General features: G+C 39.1%; 1 protein-coding gene across 1 annotated transcript in view; it reads right to left on the reverse strand.

Annotated features, from left to right (window-relative positions):
* CCDC178 (coiled-coil domain containing 178) overlaps positions 1 to 18,660 on the reverse strand; it is a 360,651-nt gene that overhangs the window by 261,819 nt on the left and 80,172 nt on the right. The window contains exon 13 of the mRNA XM_040264241.1: positions 702 to 764. Coding sequence (XP_040120175.1) covers positions 702 to 764 — 63 coding nt within the window. The remainder of the gene's footprint in view (positions 1 to 701; positions 765 to 18,660) is intronic.

Genomic DNA, 18,660 nt, shown 5'->3' on the forward strand with positions numbered 1-18,660 from the left:
AGGGTTCAGAACACCTAATCTGGGATCCAAAAGATATGCAGGTGGTAGACAAATATTTTAAAAAGTAAAAAATATCTATACAGTGTTTATAGCTAATGTTTATAGCTAAACAGTGAAAGTGAAAAGTCATTCAGTCCTGTCCGACTCTTTGTGAACTCATGGCCTGTAGCCTGCCAGGCTCTTCTGTCCATGGGTTTCTCCAGGCCAGAATACTGGAGTGGGTAGCTGTTCCCTTCTCCATGGGTCTTCCCAACCCAGATCTCCCGCATTGCAGGCAGATTCTTTACCATCTGAGCCACCAGGGAAGCCCTGCTAGCTATAATGTTTTAGTTTCAAAATCTTTATATAGAAATATCATAGTGTATTTTTTTTCAGTCTTAAATAAAAGAATTCAGCTGAAAAACACTAAAACTAAAGAAAACATAACATCATCACAAAGCAAACTAAAGAGACAGTGCTCTTTTACTAGACTGGCAGAAATTCCCATTAAGCCACCAAATGAGATATGTGTATGAGAGGTCAGTTTCTTTATGCATGATCAGACACGTCATACACAGAGGGCAACTGGCATCAGCTAAGGAGAGAAAACTGCTGGCTTGCAAACCAAATAGTGAAAAGATGCCTCATTACAGGCAAATTTAAAATGCTAAGTAAACTGCAAATTAAAAAAAGAATAAAATATTGAAACCAATTGGGTTTACCTGAATCATCATTCCATTAGCCACTTCACCTCGAATGAGTTTCTTCAGGAAGTCTTCTCTGCCCTATACAGTATCAATTTTTTAAAAAACGAAAGGAGGTTTTATGTATGAAAAGTCACTGACAACTGCTAACACAAAATACACTTTACTTAGGTTAAAATGAAGACTAACTGGTCAGTACAAACTGAGTATTATAATTAAAAAAAAAAAACAAAACCCTGATGTTATCTGAGGCAAAATTAGTAAATGATACAACACCAGGAAATAGATTACAGAATATCTGTTCAATTAATCGTACGTTATAAACGTGAACTAAAATATCAAAGTAAGAAAATCCAAAAGGAAAAACTAGATAGTCTTCAATTACTCTTTTTAAAAATATCAGTCCGCTTTTACCATTTTCCAGAATGAACAAATTCCATTTTGAAAGCGAGACAGATGAATTCAAGTTTAGTGTTTACAAAATACGATCAGGTTCTCCATGTGGCTAGAAAAAATTTTCTCTTTTGTTGTTTCTTACTTTAAAAAATCATTCCTTGAAAGATGGTGGACAAAAAATATGTGGAAAAATTTTTCTATTTGATACTTGGATAGAAATAGATGTTTTTCTGGAACTCTCATGCTTTTTCCATGATCCAGCGGATGTTGGCAATTTGATCTCTGGTTCCTCTGCCTTTTCTAAAACCAGCTTGAACGTCAGGGAGTTCACAGTTCATGTATTGCTGAAGCCTGGCTTGGAGAATTTTGAGCATTACTTTACTAGCATGTGAGATGAATGCAATTGTGTGGTAGTTTGAGCATTCTTTGGCATTGCCTTTCTTTGGGATTGGAATGAAAACTGACATTTTCCAGTCCTGTGGCCACTGATGAGGTTTCCAAATTTGCTGGCATATTGAGTGCAGCACTTTCACAGCATCATCTTTCAGGATTTGAAACAGCTCAACTGGAATTCCATCACCTCCACTAGCTTTGTTCGTAGTGATGCTTTCTAAGGCCCACTTGACTTCACTTTCCAAGATGTCTGGCTCTAGATTAGTGATCACATCATCATGACTATCTGGGTCATGAAGATCTTTTTTGTACAGTTCTTCCGTGTATTCTTGCCATCTCTTCTTAATATCTTCTGCTTCTGTTAGGTCCATACCATTTCTGTCCTTTATCGAGCCCATCTTTGCATGAAATGTGCCCTTGGTATCTCTAATTTTCTTGAAGAGATCTCTAGTCTTTCCCATTCTGTTGTTTTCCTTTATTTCTTTGCACTGATCACTGAAGAAGGCTTTCTTATCTCTTCTTGCTATTCTTTGGAACTCTGCATTCAGATGCTTATATCTTTCCTTTTCTCCTTTGCCTTTTGCCTCTCTTCTTTTCACAGCTATTTGTAAGGCCTCCCCAGACAGACAGCCATTTTGCTTTTTTGTATTTCTTTTCCATGGGGATGGTTTGATCCCTGTCTCCTGTACAATGTCACGAACCTCATTCCATAGCTCGTCAGGCACTCTATCTATCAGATCTAGGCCCTTAAATCTATTTCTCACTTCCACTGTATAATCATAAGGGATTTGATTTAGGTCATACCTGAATGTCTAGCGGTTTTCCCTCCTTTCTTCAATTTAAGTCTGAATTTGGTAATAAGGAGTTCATGATCTGAGCCACAGTCAGCTCCTGGTCTTGTTTTTGTTGACTGTATAGAGCTTCTCCATCTTTGGCTGCAGAGAATATAATCAGTCTGATTTTGGTATTGACCATCTGGTGATGTTCTTGTGTAGAGTCTTCTCTTGTGTTGTTGGAAGAGGGTGTTTGCTATGACCAGTGCATTTTCTTGGCAAAACTCTATTAGTCTTTGCCCTGCTTCATTCCGCATTCCAAGGCCAAATTTGTGTGTTACTCCAGGTGTTTCTTGACTTCCTACTTTTGCATTCCAGTCCCCCATAATGAAAAGGACATCTTTTTTGGGTGTTAGTTCTGAAAGGTCTTGTAGGTCTTCATAAAACTGTTCAACTTCAGCTTCTTCAGCTTTACTGGTTGGGGCATAGACTTGGATAACTGTGATATTGAATGGTTTGCCTTGGAGACGAACAGAGATCATTCTGTCATTTTTGAGATTGCATCCAAGTACTGCATTTCGGACTCTTTTGTTGACCATGATGGCTACTGTGGAAAATTCTGAAAGAGATGGGAATACCAGACCACCTGACCTGCCTCTTGAGAAATCTGTATGCAGGTCAGGAAGCAACAGTTAGAACTGGACATGGAACAACAGACTGGTTCCAAATAGGAAAAGGAGTACGTCAAGGCTGTATATTGTCACCCTGCTTATTTAACTTCTCTGCAGAGTACATCATGAGAAACGCTGGACTGGAAGAAACACAAGCTGGAATCAAGATTGCCGGGAGAAATATCAATAACCTCAGATATGCAGATGACACCATCCTTATGGCAGAAAGTGAAGAGGAGCTAAAAAGCCTCTTGATGACAGTGAAAGAGGAGAGTGAAAAAGTTGGCTTAAAGCTCAACATTGAGAAAACAAAGATCATGGCATCCGGTCCCATCACTTCATGGGAAATAGATGGGGAAACAGTGGAAATAGTGTCAGACTTTATTTTTGGGGGGGCTCCAAAATCACTGCAGATGGTGACTGCAGCCATGAAATTAAAAGACGCTTACTCCTTGGAAGAAAAGTTATGACCAACCTAGATAGTATATTCAAAAGTAAAGACATTACTTTGCCAACTAAGGTCTGTCTAGTCAAGGCTATGGTTTTTCCAGTGGTCATGTATGGATGTGAGAGTTGGACTGTGAAGAAGGCTGAGCGCTGAAGAATTGATGCTTTTGAACTGTGGTGTTGGAGAAGACTCTTGAGAGTCCCTTGGACTGCAAGGAGATCCAACCAGCCCATTCTGAAGGAGATCAATCTTGGGATTTCTTTGCAAGGAATGATGCTGAAGCTGAAATTCCAGTACTTTGGCCACCTCATGAGAAGAGTTGATTCATTGGAAAAGACTCTGATGATGGGAGGGATTGAGGGCAGGAGGAGAAAGGGACGACCAAGGATGAGATGGCTGGATGGCATCACGGACTCGATGAGTCTGAGTGAACTCCGGGAGATGGTGATGAACAGGGAGGCCTGGCGTGCTGCAATTCATGGGGTTGCAAATAGTTGGACACAACTGAGCGACTGAACTGAACTGAACTGAACTTGGATAGAGAGTCTTAATTTCTTTATAGTTGTACTTTATATTATCACACAACCAGATTTAGAAGTAACTCAAAAATTTCCTTCTGTGTTTAGAATTACCTCTTGTAACCCCTTATTTGAGGGAGGAGTTGTCCTGGATTTAAGCTGTCCTCTATATTAAAAAAAAGATGCACGGCTTTGTAAAGAAGAACTGTTGAAGTTCTCTAAAACTCTTCCTTCATTACTGAATCCCTATCATATAACAGAGTCTACACAGACATTCTAAAGAAACAAGTCAATAATTCTCTCCTACAACCCATTTCCTTAGTATAGCAACCCATCAAAATTACACTCTTCTAAAGTAAAGCAAAATAACTCCAAAGAAGAAAAGAGGAGATAAAGAAAGCAATAGCTTTAATATATTACTTCACTCAAGGATATACCTACATCTAAAACCAGTTTATTCAATGATGTATTTTGATAATTTAAAAGAAATTAGTTGCCTCTTCTAATATGATAACAGATAACAGTAGTTTTATCAACTAGTGTTAAGGGAGCCAAATTACAAATGACTCTATAGACTAGAAAAAATATACTGTATTTCAAAATAGTAACTGAAAAATGTGTGTGTTTGTGTGTGTTTATCAAGAAGATAAATTTCAAAATGGTAAGGCATGAAGCTGAAAAGATAAACTATCAGCTTATGTAGAATCTTTAAGGCACAATAAGAAAATTAGTGAAGAATGTTAAGCAAGGTGTGTGTTTTAGGAAGGTTACTTGGGCTGCAATGGGGATTAATTAGTGTTTCCTTAAGATTCATTCATCCTTTTAATTTTTATTTTAATTGCCAGTAAGAGAGAACTCTATTGTTTAAGTGAATTCAAGTTCCTGAACTTATATAAAGTAACATCATACAAAAAGAATTTGCATAAATAAGGCCAATAAAAACTGTAGACAGTATATGTGCTCAGTCCCTCCTGTACAATGCTCTATGACCTCATGGACTGTAGCCCGCCAGGCTCCTCTGTCCAGGCAAGAGTAGGTTGCATTTCCTTCTCCAGGGGATCTTCCCGACTCAGGGACTGAACTCAAGGAGTCTCCTGCCTCTCCTGCTGCTAAGTCACTTCAGTCGTGTCCGACTCTGTGCAACCCCATAGACAGCAGCCCATCAGGCTCCCTGTCCCTGGGATTCACCAGGCAAGAACACTGGAGTGGGTTGCCATTTCCTTCTCCAATGCATGAAAGTGAAAAGTGAAAGGGAAGTCACTCAGTCGTGTCTGATTCTTAGTGACCCCATGGACTACAGCCTACCAGGTTTCTCCATCCATGGGATTTTTCCAGGCAAGAGTACTGGAGTGGGCTGCTATTGCCTCTCTTGCACTAGCAGGCAAATTCTTTACCACTCTGCCACCTGAGAAGTCAGTATATAAGACTGTGAACCACCAGGGAAGCCCCCAGTATATAAGACATAATAAAATAGGCTAGAAGTCTGAAGATGCAAGAGTAAAACAATTGCATTTCTTTGAAAAGAAGGGAAAGAGTCCCATGAAATTTTGAAACCTGTATTTCTCTACAAAACCAACTCAACCTATTACCAGCGGATCAACATGCACTTACTGCAAGACAACATCTGGAGCTTCACTCTCGCCTCTCAGGGAACTCTTTCAGGCTCTGTTTTCTACCATGCCCCCAAACCTCCGTGACTCAGAGCAAGGCCAAATGACAGGTCACCAGAAGGGAAACTATTGGGTTGGTCAAAACGGTCATTTGGATTTTTCTGGACGATAGTATGGAAATAACCGAATGGATTTTTTAGCCAACCCAGTATCTGTTACTGACTGGGGTGCCGATTTCAACTTCCACTGGGCACAGGGTGTGTTTCCAGCCAGATGTTCAAGGCCTTCCCTCAGTACTAACCCCTTCCTGAAAGCATATTCTGTCCATCCGGGCACTGGCCAAATGCTGGGAAGTTGACCAGTTCCTAGGGGAGCTACCAAGTTACTATGACCTTCAAGAACCCAAGAATTAGCCTAAGACTGACATTAAGGTGAGCTCTGAGGGTCGCAGGTCTCAGGCCACACAATGCAACATCTGAGTGAGGGGACTTATTTGTCATCCCTTCCTGTTGTCATAAGAAGCATTCCCTGTAAAGCTGACTCTGAGGTGGTGGGGTTTTGTGTGCAGAATTCTTATTAAGGCATGTACTTGGAATCAACTCCTGTTGGACTGAAGAGGGGGCATGATGGGAAAATAGAAAGAAGATGAGAGATGATGCAGGATTAAGCAAAAACATAGGCTGAGCTCTTAATACAAAGAATCCCCAACAAGAAGCTTGGTCAACACCATGGGGTGTCCTGGAGCAAGAACAGGCCCCCAGCTTTGCTGCACCTGGAAGGGGAATGACCTCAAGCAAAGTGACTTAACTGATTTCTGAAGTAGAATCTGGGCAGTTACATCCACGAAGCTTCTGTCATGAGTCCCCTCAATGATAAAACTATCATTAGTGCTACTAAGACTTATAGGCAAAATATTATTATCTGCCTACTATGTAGAGTTTGTTTTAACCTCACAATGAAATCCATGAAATCGCTAGTATTGTCCCCTCTTGCAAATGGGAAAATTGGGACAGATTATATAAATTGCCAGAATGCAAAAAGCTAGCACACATTGGAAGCAGGATGCTAATCCACATAGAGAGCCCAGGGACTTGATTTCATTGCCTTAGGATCTCAGTGACGTCTGGATATGTAGGATCCTTCAATGTGACTGAAATATTTAGTCTAGAGCCTTCTGACTGTCCTGTCTCTTCCTTTGCAAAGTCTGCTTTTCCATTAGGCTTTCTAAGCAATTGGACTGTTGGACTCTGTAACTCAGCCACCTATTCCACAGACAGAGGAATCGAACTGAGACTTTGTGTTATAGATACACCAATCTGCCAGTGATGCCATGTGTGCATGCAAGCTAGGTTGCTTCATGTCCAACTCTTTGTGACCTCATGGACTGTAGCTCACCAGGCTCCCTTGTACATGGGATTCTCCAGGCAAGAATACTGGAATGGGTTGCCATGCCTTCCTCTAGGGGATCTTCCCAATCCAGGGATCAAACTCATGTCTCTTATGTCTCTGGTATTGCAGGCAGATTCTTTACCATTAGTGCCAGCTGGGAAGGCTCCAGTGACATGATAGCTGGCTCTAAAACAGAGTCTGCTTAGAAGGTTATGAATACTAGGGAGAGGCTTCTTTTTAAATTCTGCAGCATGGATTATGTCACTGCAGAAAAACAGTACAGGGTAAAATGGGTATGAGTTACTGTAGGCTTAACATAAGAACCAGAGTGTAGTGTTCCTAGCAAAATACTGATTGCTTATCATTGAAAACATTCAAAAAGAGAGACTGGACAATGACAGTGAGCTACAGTAGTTGTGAAAAGATTCCCAGATTTAATCATCTAAGTACCATTTTTTGAGAATGTGCTGTATCCCAGGGAATTCCCTAGAATATTTTATACAGATAGGCACCCCTATCAATCCATGTAGGGACCTTGCAAAATGATCAGAGGTGCACAAGTTTCAGTTAAGCTGAGGCTGCGGAAAGTGAGGGCTGCCTGTGTGTTGTGTGTGTATGTGTTCATGCAACACGCACGTGTATGTGAGTCATCGTATCCATTTAGTGACTTAGCTACAACTGTTGTTGTTGTTCAGTCACCCAGTCATGTCTGACTCTTGGTAACCCCATGGAATGCAGCATGCCAGGCCTACAATTCAAAGATGAGAAACCTAAGGTTACAAATGTCATGGCAGTTGCCACATGACTAAGATTCAACAAGTATCAATGCCAAGTCGTTTGACATTGCAGCCTGGGCTACTATACAACACTCTGAAGTAAGCCCCTCCTCTTCTCAGCTTTCAGTCTTCTGGCACATAAGCTCTATTAAATGAACAATTTATTGATCAAATGCATTAACAAATAACAACAACAAGAAAAATTAGACCCTAGGCTGGGGTACGAATTGTAAAATTTCAGGGCTTTTCACAGTCAAAAATATGTTTTTAAAATGTCTTTCTAAATAGAAAAAGAAATTAAGGAAACAATTCCATTCACCATTGCAACGAAAAGAATAAAATACTTAGGAATATACCTACCTAAAGAAACTAAAGACCTATATATAGAAAATTATAAAACACTGATGAAAGAAATCAAAGAGGACACTAATAGATGGAGAAATATACCATGTAAATGGATTGGAAGAATCAATATAGTGAAAAAGAGTATACTGCCCAAAGCAATCTACAGATTCAATGCAATCCCTATCAAGCTACCAGTGGTATTTTTCACAGAGCTAGAACAAATAATTTCACAATTTGTATGGAAATACAAAAAACCTCACATAGCCAAAGCAATCTTGAGAAAGAAGAATGGAACTGGAGGAATCAACCTGCCTGACTTCAGGCTCTACTACAAAGCCACAGTCATCAAGACAGTATGGTACTGGCACAAAAACAGAAATATAGATCAATGGAACAAAATAGAAAGCCCAGAGATAAATCCACACACCTATGGACACTTTATCTTTGACAAAGGAGGCAAGAATATACAATGGATTAAAGACAATCTCTTTAACAAGTGGTGCTGGGAAAACTGGTCAACCACTTATAAACACTTTCTAACACCATACACAAAAATAAACTCAAAATGGATTAAAGATCTAAACATAAGACCAGAAACTATAAAACTCCTAGAGGAGAACATAGGCAAAACACTCTCCGACATAAATCACAGCAGGATCCTCTATGATCTACCTCCCAGCATACTGGAAATAAAAGCAAAAATAAACAAATGGAATCTAATTAAAATTAAAAGCTTCTGCACAACAAAGGAAAATATAAGCAAGGTGAAAAGACAGCCTTCGGAATGGGAGAAAATAATAGCAAATGAAGCAACTGACAAACAACTAATCTCAGAAATATACAAGCAACTTATGCAGCTCAAGTCCAGAAAAATAAATGACCCAGTCAAAAAATGGGCCAAAGAACTAAATAGACATTTCTCCAAAGAAGACATACAGATGGCTAAAAAACACATGAAAAGATGCTCAACGTCACTCATTATTAGAGAAATGCAAATCAAAACCACAATGAGGTACCATTTCACATCAGTCAGAATGGCTGCAATCCAAAAGTCTACAAGCAATAAATGCTGGAGAGGGTGTGGAGAAAAGGGAACCCTCTTACACTGTTGTTGGGAATGCAAACTAGTACAGCCACTATGGAGAACAGTGTGGAGATTCCTTAAAAAATTGCAAATAGAACTGCCTTATGACCCAGCAATCCCACTGCTGGGCATTCACACCGAGGAAACCAGAATTGAAAGAGACACATGTATCCCGATGTTCATCACAACACTGTTTATAATAGCCAGGACATGGAAGCAACCTAGATGTCCATCAGCAGATGAATGAATAAGAAAGCTGTGGTATATATACACAATGGAGTATTACTCAGCCATTAAAAAGAATACATTTGAATCAGTTCTAATGAGGTGGATGAAACTGGAGCCTATTATACAGAGTGAAGTAAGCCAGAAAGAAAAACACCAATACAGTATACTAACACATATATATGGAATTTAGAAAGATGGTAATGATAACCCTCTATGCGAGACAGCAAAAGAGACACAGATGTATAGAATGGACTTTTAGACTCTGTGGGAGAGGGAGAGGGTGGGATGATTTGGGAGAATGGCATTGAAACATGTATACTATCAGGTAAGAAATGAATCACCAGTCTATGTTCGATACAGGATACATGAATCTAAGCAAACTCTGGGAGACAGTGAAGGACAGGGGAGGACTGTATGCTATACAGTCCATGGGGTGGCAAACAGTCAGACATGACTTAGTGACTGTTTCACAACAACAGCTATCACTGGTTATGAGACAAACTTACACCATGTGTTTTATAATATGTCTTATTGATACAATATTATAACTTATGTAATATTCCTGCCACAAGTGTTTTACCTGAATCTAATCATGAGTAAACACAAAGTTCAATCCACATTGAGAGAAATTCTGCAAAGTGGGGACTGGAATGCAAAAGTAGGAAGTCAAGAAACACCTGGAGTAACAGGCAAATTTGGCCTTGGAATGCGAAATGAAGCAGGGCAAAGACTAATAGAGTTTTGCCAAGAAAACGCACTGGCCATAGCAAACACCCTCTTCCAACAACACAAGAGAAGACTCTACACATGGACATCACCAGATGGTCAACACCAAATTCAGATTGATTATATTCTTTGCAGCCAAACATGGAGAAGCTCTATACAGTCAGCAAAAACAAGACCAGGAGCTGACTGTGGCTCAGATCATGAACTCCTTATTACCAAATTCAGACTTAAATTGAAGAAAGGAGGGAAAACCGCTAGACATTCAGGTATGACCTAAATCAAATCCCTTATGATTATACAGTGGAAGTGAGAAATAGATTTAAGGGCCTAGATCTGATAGATAGACTGCCTGATGAACTATGGAATGAGGTTTGTGACATTGTGCAGGAGACAGGGATCAAACCATCCCCATGGAAAAGAAATACAAAAAAGCAAAATGGCTGTCTAGGGAGGCCTTACAAATAGCTATGAAGAGAAGAGAGGCGAAAAGCAAAGGAGAAAAGGAAGATATAAGCATCTGAATGCAGAGGTCCAAAGAATAGCAAGAAGATATAAGAAAGCCTTCTTCAGTGATCAATGCAAAGAAATAAAGGAAAACAACAGAATGGGAAAGACTAGAGATCTCTTCAAGAAAATTAGAGATACCAAGGGCACATTTCATGCAAAGATGGGCTCGATAAAGGACAGAAATGGTATGGACCTAACAGAAGCAGAAGAGATGGCAAGAATACACGGAAGAACTGTACAAAAAAGATCTTCACGACCCAGATAGTCATGATGATGTGATCACTAATCTAGAGCCAGACATCTTGGAATGTGAAGTCAAGTGGGCCTTAGAAAGCATCACTACGAACAAAGCTAGTGGAGGTGATGGAATTCCAGTTGAGCTGTTTCAAATCCTGATAGATGATGCTGTGAAAGTGCTGCACTCAATATGCCAGCAAATTTGGAAAACTCAGCAGTGGCCACAGGACTGGAAAGGGTCAGTTTTCATTCCAATCCCAAAGAAAGGCAATGCCAAAGAATGTTCAAACTACCACACAATTGCACTCATCTCACATGCTAGTAAAGTAATGCTCAAAATTCTCCAAGCCAGGCTTCAGCAATACATGAACTGTGAATTCCCTGACGTTCAAGCTGGTTTTAGAAAAGGCAGAGGAACCAGAGATCAAATTGCCAACATCCACTGGATCAAGGAAAAAGCAAGAGAGTTCCAGAAAAACATCTATTTCTGCTTTCTTGACTATGCCAAAACCTTTGACTGTGTGGATCACAATAAACTGGAAAATTCTGAGAGAGATGGGAATACCAGACCACCTGACCTGCCTCTTGAGAAATCTGTATGCTGGTCAGGAAGCAACAGTTCGAACTGGACATGGAACAACAGACTGGTTCCAAATAGGAAAAGGAGTACGTCAAGGCTGTATATTGTCACCCTGCTTATTTAACTTCTATGCAGAGTACATCATGAGAAACGCTGGGCTGGAAGAAACACAAGCTGGAATCAAGATTGCCAGGAGAATCAGATATGCAGATGACACCACCCTTATGGCAGAAAGTGAAGAGGAACTAAAAAGCTTCTTGATGATAGTGAAAGAGGAGAGCAAAAAAGTTGGCCTAAAGCTCAACATTGAGAAAATGAAGATCACGGCATCCGGTCCCATCACTTCATGGGAAATAGATGGGGAAACAGTGGAAACAGTGTCAGACTTTATTTTTTTGGGCTCCCAAATCACTACAGATGGTGACTGCAGCCATGAAATTAAAAGACGCTTACTCCTTGGAATAAAAGTTATGACCAACCTAGATAGCATATTCAAAAGCAGAGACATTACTTTGCTGACTAAGGTCCGTCTAGTCAAGGCTATGGTTTTTCCTGTGGTCATGTATGGATGTGAGAGTTGGACTGTGAAGAAGGCTGAGCCCTGAAGAATTGATGCTTTTGAACTGTGGTGTTGGAGAAGACTCTTGAGAGTCCCTTGGACTGCAAGGAGATCCAACCAGTCCATTCTGAAGGAGATCAGCCCTGGGATTTCTTTGGAAGGAATGATGCTAAAACTGAAACTCCAGTACTTTGGCCACCTCATGAGAAGAGTTGACTCACTGGAAAAAACTCTGATGCTGGGAGGGATTGGGGGCAGGAGGAGAAGGGGACGACAGAGGATGCGATGGCTGGATGGCATCACAGACTCGATGGACGTGAGTCTGAGTGAACTCCGGGAGATGGTGATGGACAGGGAGGCCTGGCGTGCTGCGATTCATGGGGTCGCAAACAGTCGGACATGACTAAGCCACTGAACTGAACTGAACTGGCCTTGACTCCTTAAAAAATGTCTGTGTGATGAGAGACAAACTAAAGTGTAAGGGACATTATAAGATTAAAGGGAACTTAAAAGTGATAACAAATGCAACATGCTATAACTCAATCCCGTGGCAAGCAACCAAATCAGAGAAGTGTGTGTGTGTGGATTGTATATTTGCGCCAGTTACCTAATTACTGTCTCTTAGCTCTCTCACTGCACTCTTAACTCTGATTTGAGATACTGGAGTTGGGCCTTGTGCATGAACAGTGAACAGTTTTCTTCTGCCGGCTGGAGTAAAGTGAGGCTTTATCAATAGAGGGCTCAGAGGGGCTTACAAGCAAAGGGGATTCCCAGCCTTGTTTTTGTTCTCACTAATTTCTCCTTCCTCAGGTACAACTGCTGTCGGCTAGCCTGCGAGCCCTCAGCCAGGTTCTCCACCCAGAAACTCTATTCACGCTCCAGTCAACCTACACCAAGGTTCTCTGCTTCTGGGCCACGCACTGAACACAGCCGCCCTCTTCCATAATGCCTTACCCTGCTTTGCAGGAGAACAGCTTCTTCCACAACTGACTCTTATGTGGGTACGTTCTTGCATCTCTACGGGCTGTGAATATCCCCTGCGTCTGCTATTCCTACATGCTTCAGAGCAGGGTCTGTAAGCTTTCCCTGTAAAGGGCTAGACAATAAATAATCTACACTTCGTGGCTATAAGGTCTCTGTCACAACTACTCAATATGGTTTTGGAGAAAAGGAATAAAAATGGATTAAAAAGATCGCTTTGAAGAGTTTGAAAGACGCTGAGGGAAGGGGGTGACAGCATCTCAGAGGCTCGGAAGAGCCTTCGCTGAAACCATCCCGGTGGTTGACTTGCTGCCCGGCTTTAGCAGCCAGACACCAGCAGGTGGCAGCAGAGAGCTATTCTAATGGAAGAGACTCCTGCGTGAGCAGAAAGGACAGCTGAAGAGCAAAGTGGAACAGTCAATGCTCTGTGTCCAGAGACCCATGTTTAAAGAGAAAATGGAAGGAGAAACTAAACATAAATAGATCTAAGCTGATAATCACGGATGTTTCATCCCTTTCATTTCCAGTGACAAAAGGGGGCACTAAAGAAAAGGTTGTAGAATTCATTACATAAGGTATGAGACACGAAGAGAGAGAAATAGACTTTAAGAATTAAAACCATAGAGCAAAATATGGGATTTCTGCAAGTGGGCTGAGCTGATTTAGCGGTGCAGGGCAGCTCTGGCTGTGAATTGCTAGGGCAGTTTTAGGTGGTCAGGACCCTAAAGCGAGTCCAGGAGGCAGCCCACCTAACCCGGTTCTACCCAAAAGTAAACACAACAGTGCTACTTCATCTATCATTTTTTATGAAGGTTCATGTGCTTTCTGTAGAAATATTTTAAAACTAAAAAAATTAAAATGAACCCGTAAAGCCAGAGATACACATTTTGACTTTTTGGTGCATTCGTTTTTAGATCTAGAGATTGAATACTACCTTGGGTAAAATTACCCTTGTAAGTTCTTCTTCAGCCACTTAAAAAAGAGGACTTTCATTAATTTTAAAAAATTCTAAATGAAATGAACTCACAATTTATCCTTGTACTCATATATTTAACTATTACTCTATTACCTAGAAATCTGTGTATTTAAATTTTCCCACTGTATGTTAACTATGTACTCAAGCTTTCCATAAAAATTTACTGAGTACTTACTTTTTTCTAAGTATTATTAGACCTAGGGATGCAGCAGTGTACAAAATAGACAATAATTCTTGTCCCCCTGTAACGTATTTTCTGGCAGTTATTATGTAATTAATCATAAACACCTTCAACTTGCATCTGTATAGACTGAAACGACTTAGCAGCAGCAGCTTCTGTTTATCTTTGCTATCTGGTGATTTTAAGTCCTATATTTATAAATAATGTTAATGAATTATAGATTATGAATACACTTCAAATTCTTATTATTGATAAATTAACTTTTCAGAAAGGTTCTATTAATTTATACTGAGCTGGATACTCCAGCAGCTTATGAGAGTCGCTATACTGATATGTCTTTGCCTTTATCAAATATTAGTTTTGATTTATGTAAAATTGGCATAACATGTTCTTTTTTCACAAAATTACTGTGAGAGTGGAAGATAATGCATACAAAGTAGTAGGCTGAAGGAGATATTCACATTAAGCATTCAACAAATAGATTACTTTCAATATGTTACTTAGAATCTACACATTTATCAGGAGACAGACTTGAGTTAAATGTTCAAGTCAATTATTGAAGACTGTATTATCCTAAAAAGTGAAAGTAGCCCTATTCTATGAAGTATCTTTTAAGTTGTTTATCCCTAATATTTTTGAAAATATATCATCTGTCAGGCTCCAAAATGTTTTATATTCAATATTATTCATTTATCACACAAGGCACAATGTAAGTATTGTTATACACATTTAAGAGATGAAAAACCTAGGCTCAATATGGTGAAGCAATATTTTCAAAATAAATACTTAGCAGAACAGGAATTTAAATTATGAAACATATGACTCCAAAACCTGTACTCTTTCAACAAAATCACATATCCCTTTGAAAAGAGAGAAAAAGAAACAAAATTCACAGATTTAAATGGAAATACTAAAGAGCTAATTCATCACCTCTTTTCTGGCAAAGCTCTAACCCAGTAGAATAGGAATGGAAGTTATGTTTTCATATAGTTTTTGCAACAAGTCAAATAAAGTTTAATTTTGTTCTCAAGTGTTTGTGCCATCAATATGCTTTATTTATATAATACCTCTCAGGTCTATTTACTACTCCCATGTACATGTGTCAGGAAAATAAACTGGTACTTAACTAAGGGAACACCTAGTTGCCTTTTGAAGGACTTAAGCCTTAACATACATTCACTCTCTTTCTGTTTTATTTGTACCGTAAAACTTTTCCCCAGTAAACATGTGCCACTAATTGGATGTCCCAATATTACAATTAATGACTTCCTTTCATTCAACTTTGCTGAAGTATTCCTCCTCTGAATGTAGTAGAGAAGAATCTTAGTAAACTAAAATCCAATGGGACAAAAGAAAAAGAGTGAAAATACGGATCAGGGAGATAAAGAAGAGTGACTATGCTATCAATTTAAAGCACAAGTGACTCTGAGCTTCTAGGTTTTAAAACAGAGGGACACATGAAACTTTAGAGCATGCTTAATGAATAATAAGAGATTAATAATTAATAATAATATTTATATCAAGAAAATTTTTCTTTTAGTTCTGAAATTTAAAGTAAACCAGGTGCATTGATTTTTGAACATTTTGAACAGTATGACCACTTCTCTCACTAGTGTGAAAAACCTAAGTACCAATGGTCAACTTTGAACATACTTTTACCAGCCTTTGTTAAAAGCCAAGGACATAGTATCAGTTCATAACTCAATAGAGGCAGTAGCAGATGGTGAAAAGTAATATCCTCTAGATTTTAATGAGACATAAACCCTCAAGAATCTTAATGAAAAAATATCAGAATATTCATTATATAATCATTTTATAAATACCATCGTGTCTTCTGTCCATTTTTTGATTTGTTTGTTTGCCTTGTTTTTTAATATTGAGTTGCATGAGCTGTCTGTATATTTTGGAGATTAATCCCTTGTCAGCTACTTCATTTGCAAATATTTTCTCCATATCTAAAGGTTATCTTTTCATCTTGTTTATGGCTTCCTCTGCTGTGCAAAATCTTTTAAGTTTAATTAGGTCTCATTCATTTATTTTTATTTTCATTACTCCAGGAGATGAGTCAAAAAGATCTTGCTGCAATTTATGTCCAAGAGTGTTCTGAATATGTTTTCTTCTAAGAGGTTTATAGTGTCTGGCCTTATATTTAGGTCTTTATTCCACTTTGGGTTTATTTTTCTGTATGGTGTTAGAGAGTGTTCTAACATCATTCTTTTACATGTAGCTGTCCAGTCTTCCCAGAATCCTTCATTGAAGAGACTGTCTCTTCTCCACTGTAGACATTTCTCCCAAAAAATGACATACAGAGGGCCAACAAACATATGAAAAGATGCTCCACATCACTGATTAAAAATTAGAGAAATGCAAATCAAAACTACAATGAGGTAACACCTCACAACAGTCAGAAGAGCCATCATCAAAAAATCTACAAACAATAAGCACTGGAGAGAAGTATGGAGAAAAGGGACCCTCTTACAATGTTGCTGGGAATGTAAACTGGTACAGTCACTATGGAGAACAGTACAGAGGTTCTTATAAAACTAAAAGAGCTACCATATGACCCAACAAATGCACTCCTGGGCATATACCCAGAGAAAACTATAATTCAGAAAGATACAAGCATGCCAATGTTCACTGAAGCACTGTTTACAATAGCTTGGATGTGGAAGCAACCTAAATGTCCATCAACAAAAGAATGGATAAATCTGTACACACACACATAAACACACACACACACTGGAATATTACTCAGCCATAAAAAGGAATGAAATGGTGCCATCTGCAGAGATGTGGATGGACCCAGAGACTGTCATGCAGTGTGAAGTCAGAAAGAGAAAAAGAAATATTATATAATATTACATATATGTGAAATCTAGAAAAATGATACAGATGACTTTATTTGCAAAGCAGAAATAGAGACACAGATATAGAGAACAAATGTATGGATACCAAGGGGGAAAGGGCAGTGGGAGATTGGGATTGACATATATAGATAACTAATGAGAACCTACTGTATCACACAGGGAACTCTCTACTCAATACTCTGTGATGACCTGCATTGGAAGGAAATCCAAAAAAGAAGGGTTGTATTATACATATAGCTGATCACTTTGTTGTATAGCAGAAATTAACACAAGATTGTAAAGCAACTATATTCCAACAAAAATAAATTTAATAATTGCAAAAAAAAAACCCATCAGTCTTATCTGGAATTAGGAATAGAAGCTGTATAGTGCACAAATCAAATTTTGGCTTATTAAAGCCCTGTTCTGTTAATTGAAATGGACTTGTTCAGTAGGTTCTGACTTTTACTTTAGTCAAATAAAAGGTCTATAAGCTTTGATTCAGAAATGAACAAATAGTTGAAGCGAGAGCCAAGATTTTTCTCTAAAAAAAGTTCTGGGTTGCTTGAAATATTTTGGGGGGAAAAAACTCAAGAAAACTAACAAACTTCTAAACTATAAAGTTATAGACCATATTACTGTGGCCTAGAACAGTCTAAGGACATAACACATTGTCTTTTTCACATAGCATTAAAAATGACACTTAAAAAACACTACTCAGCCATGAAAAAGAATGACATAATACTATTTGCAGAAACACGGAAGGACCTAGAGATTAAATACTAAGTGAAATAAGTCAAACAGAGAAAGACAAATTCCATATGATATCACTTATATGTATAATCTAAAATATGACACAAATGAACTTGTTCATGAACCAGAACAGACTCAGAAAACAAACTTATCATTACCAGAAGGGGAGGGAGATGGGGAGGGGTGAATTAGGAGTTTGGGGTTGGCAGATACAAACTACTGTGTATAAATAGATAAAGATCATACTGTATAGCACAGGGAACTATATTTAGTATCCTCTACTAAACTACACAAGCTGGAATCAAGATTGCTGGGAGAAATATCAATCATCTCAGATATGCAGATGACACCACCCTTATGGCAGAAAGTGAAGAACTAAAAAGCCTCTTGATGAAAGTGAAAGAGGAGAGTGAAAAAGTTGGCTTAAGCTCAACATTCAGAAAACTAAGATCATGGCATCTGGTCCCAACACTTCATGGGAAATAGATGGAGAAACAGTGGAAACAGTGTCAGACTTTATTTTTGGGGGCTCCAAAATCACTGCAGATGGTGATTGCAGCCATGAAATTAAAAGACACTTACTCCTTGGAAGGAAAGTTATGACCAACCTAGATAGCATATACAAAAGAAGAGATATTACTTTGCCAACAAAGGTCCATCTAATCAAGGCTATGGTTTTTCCTGTGGTCATGTATGGATGAGAGCTGGACTGTGAAGAAAGCTGAGTGCTGAAGAATTGATGCTTTTGAACTGTGGTGTTGGAGAAGACTCTTGAGAGTCCCTTGGACTGCAAGGAGATCCAACCAGTCCATTCTGAAGGAGATCAGCCCTGGGATTTCTTTGGAGGGAATGATGCTAAAACTGAAACTCCAATACGTTGGCCACCTCATGTGAAGAGTTGACTCATTGGAAAAGACTCTGATACTGGGAGGGATTGAGGGCAGGAGGAGAAGGGGACGACAGAGGATGAGATGGTTGGATGGCATCACTGACTCGTTGG

This window comes from Oryx dammah, unplaced genomic scaffold, assembly GCF_014754425.2.
Source record: "Oryx dammah isolate SB20612 unplaced genomic scaffold, SCBI_Odam_1.1 HiC_scaffold_22, whole genome shotgun sequence".
Lineage (NCBI taxonomy): Eukaryota > Metazoa > Chordata > Mammalia > Artiodactyla > Bovidae > Oryx > Oryx dammah.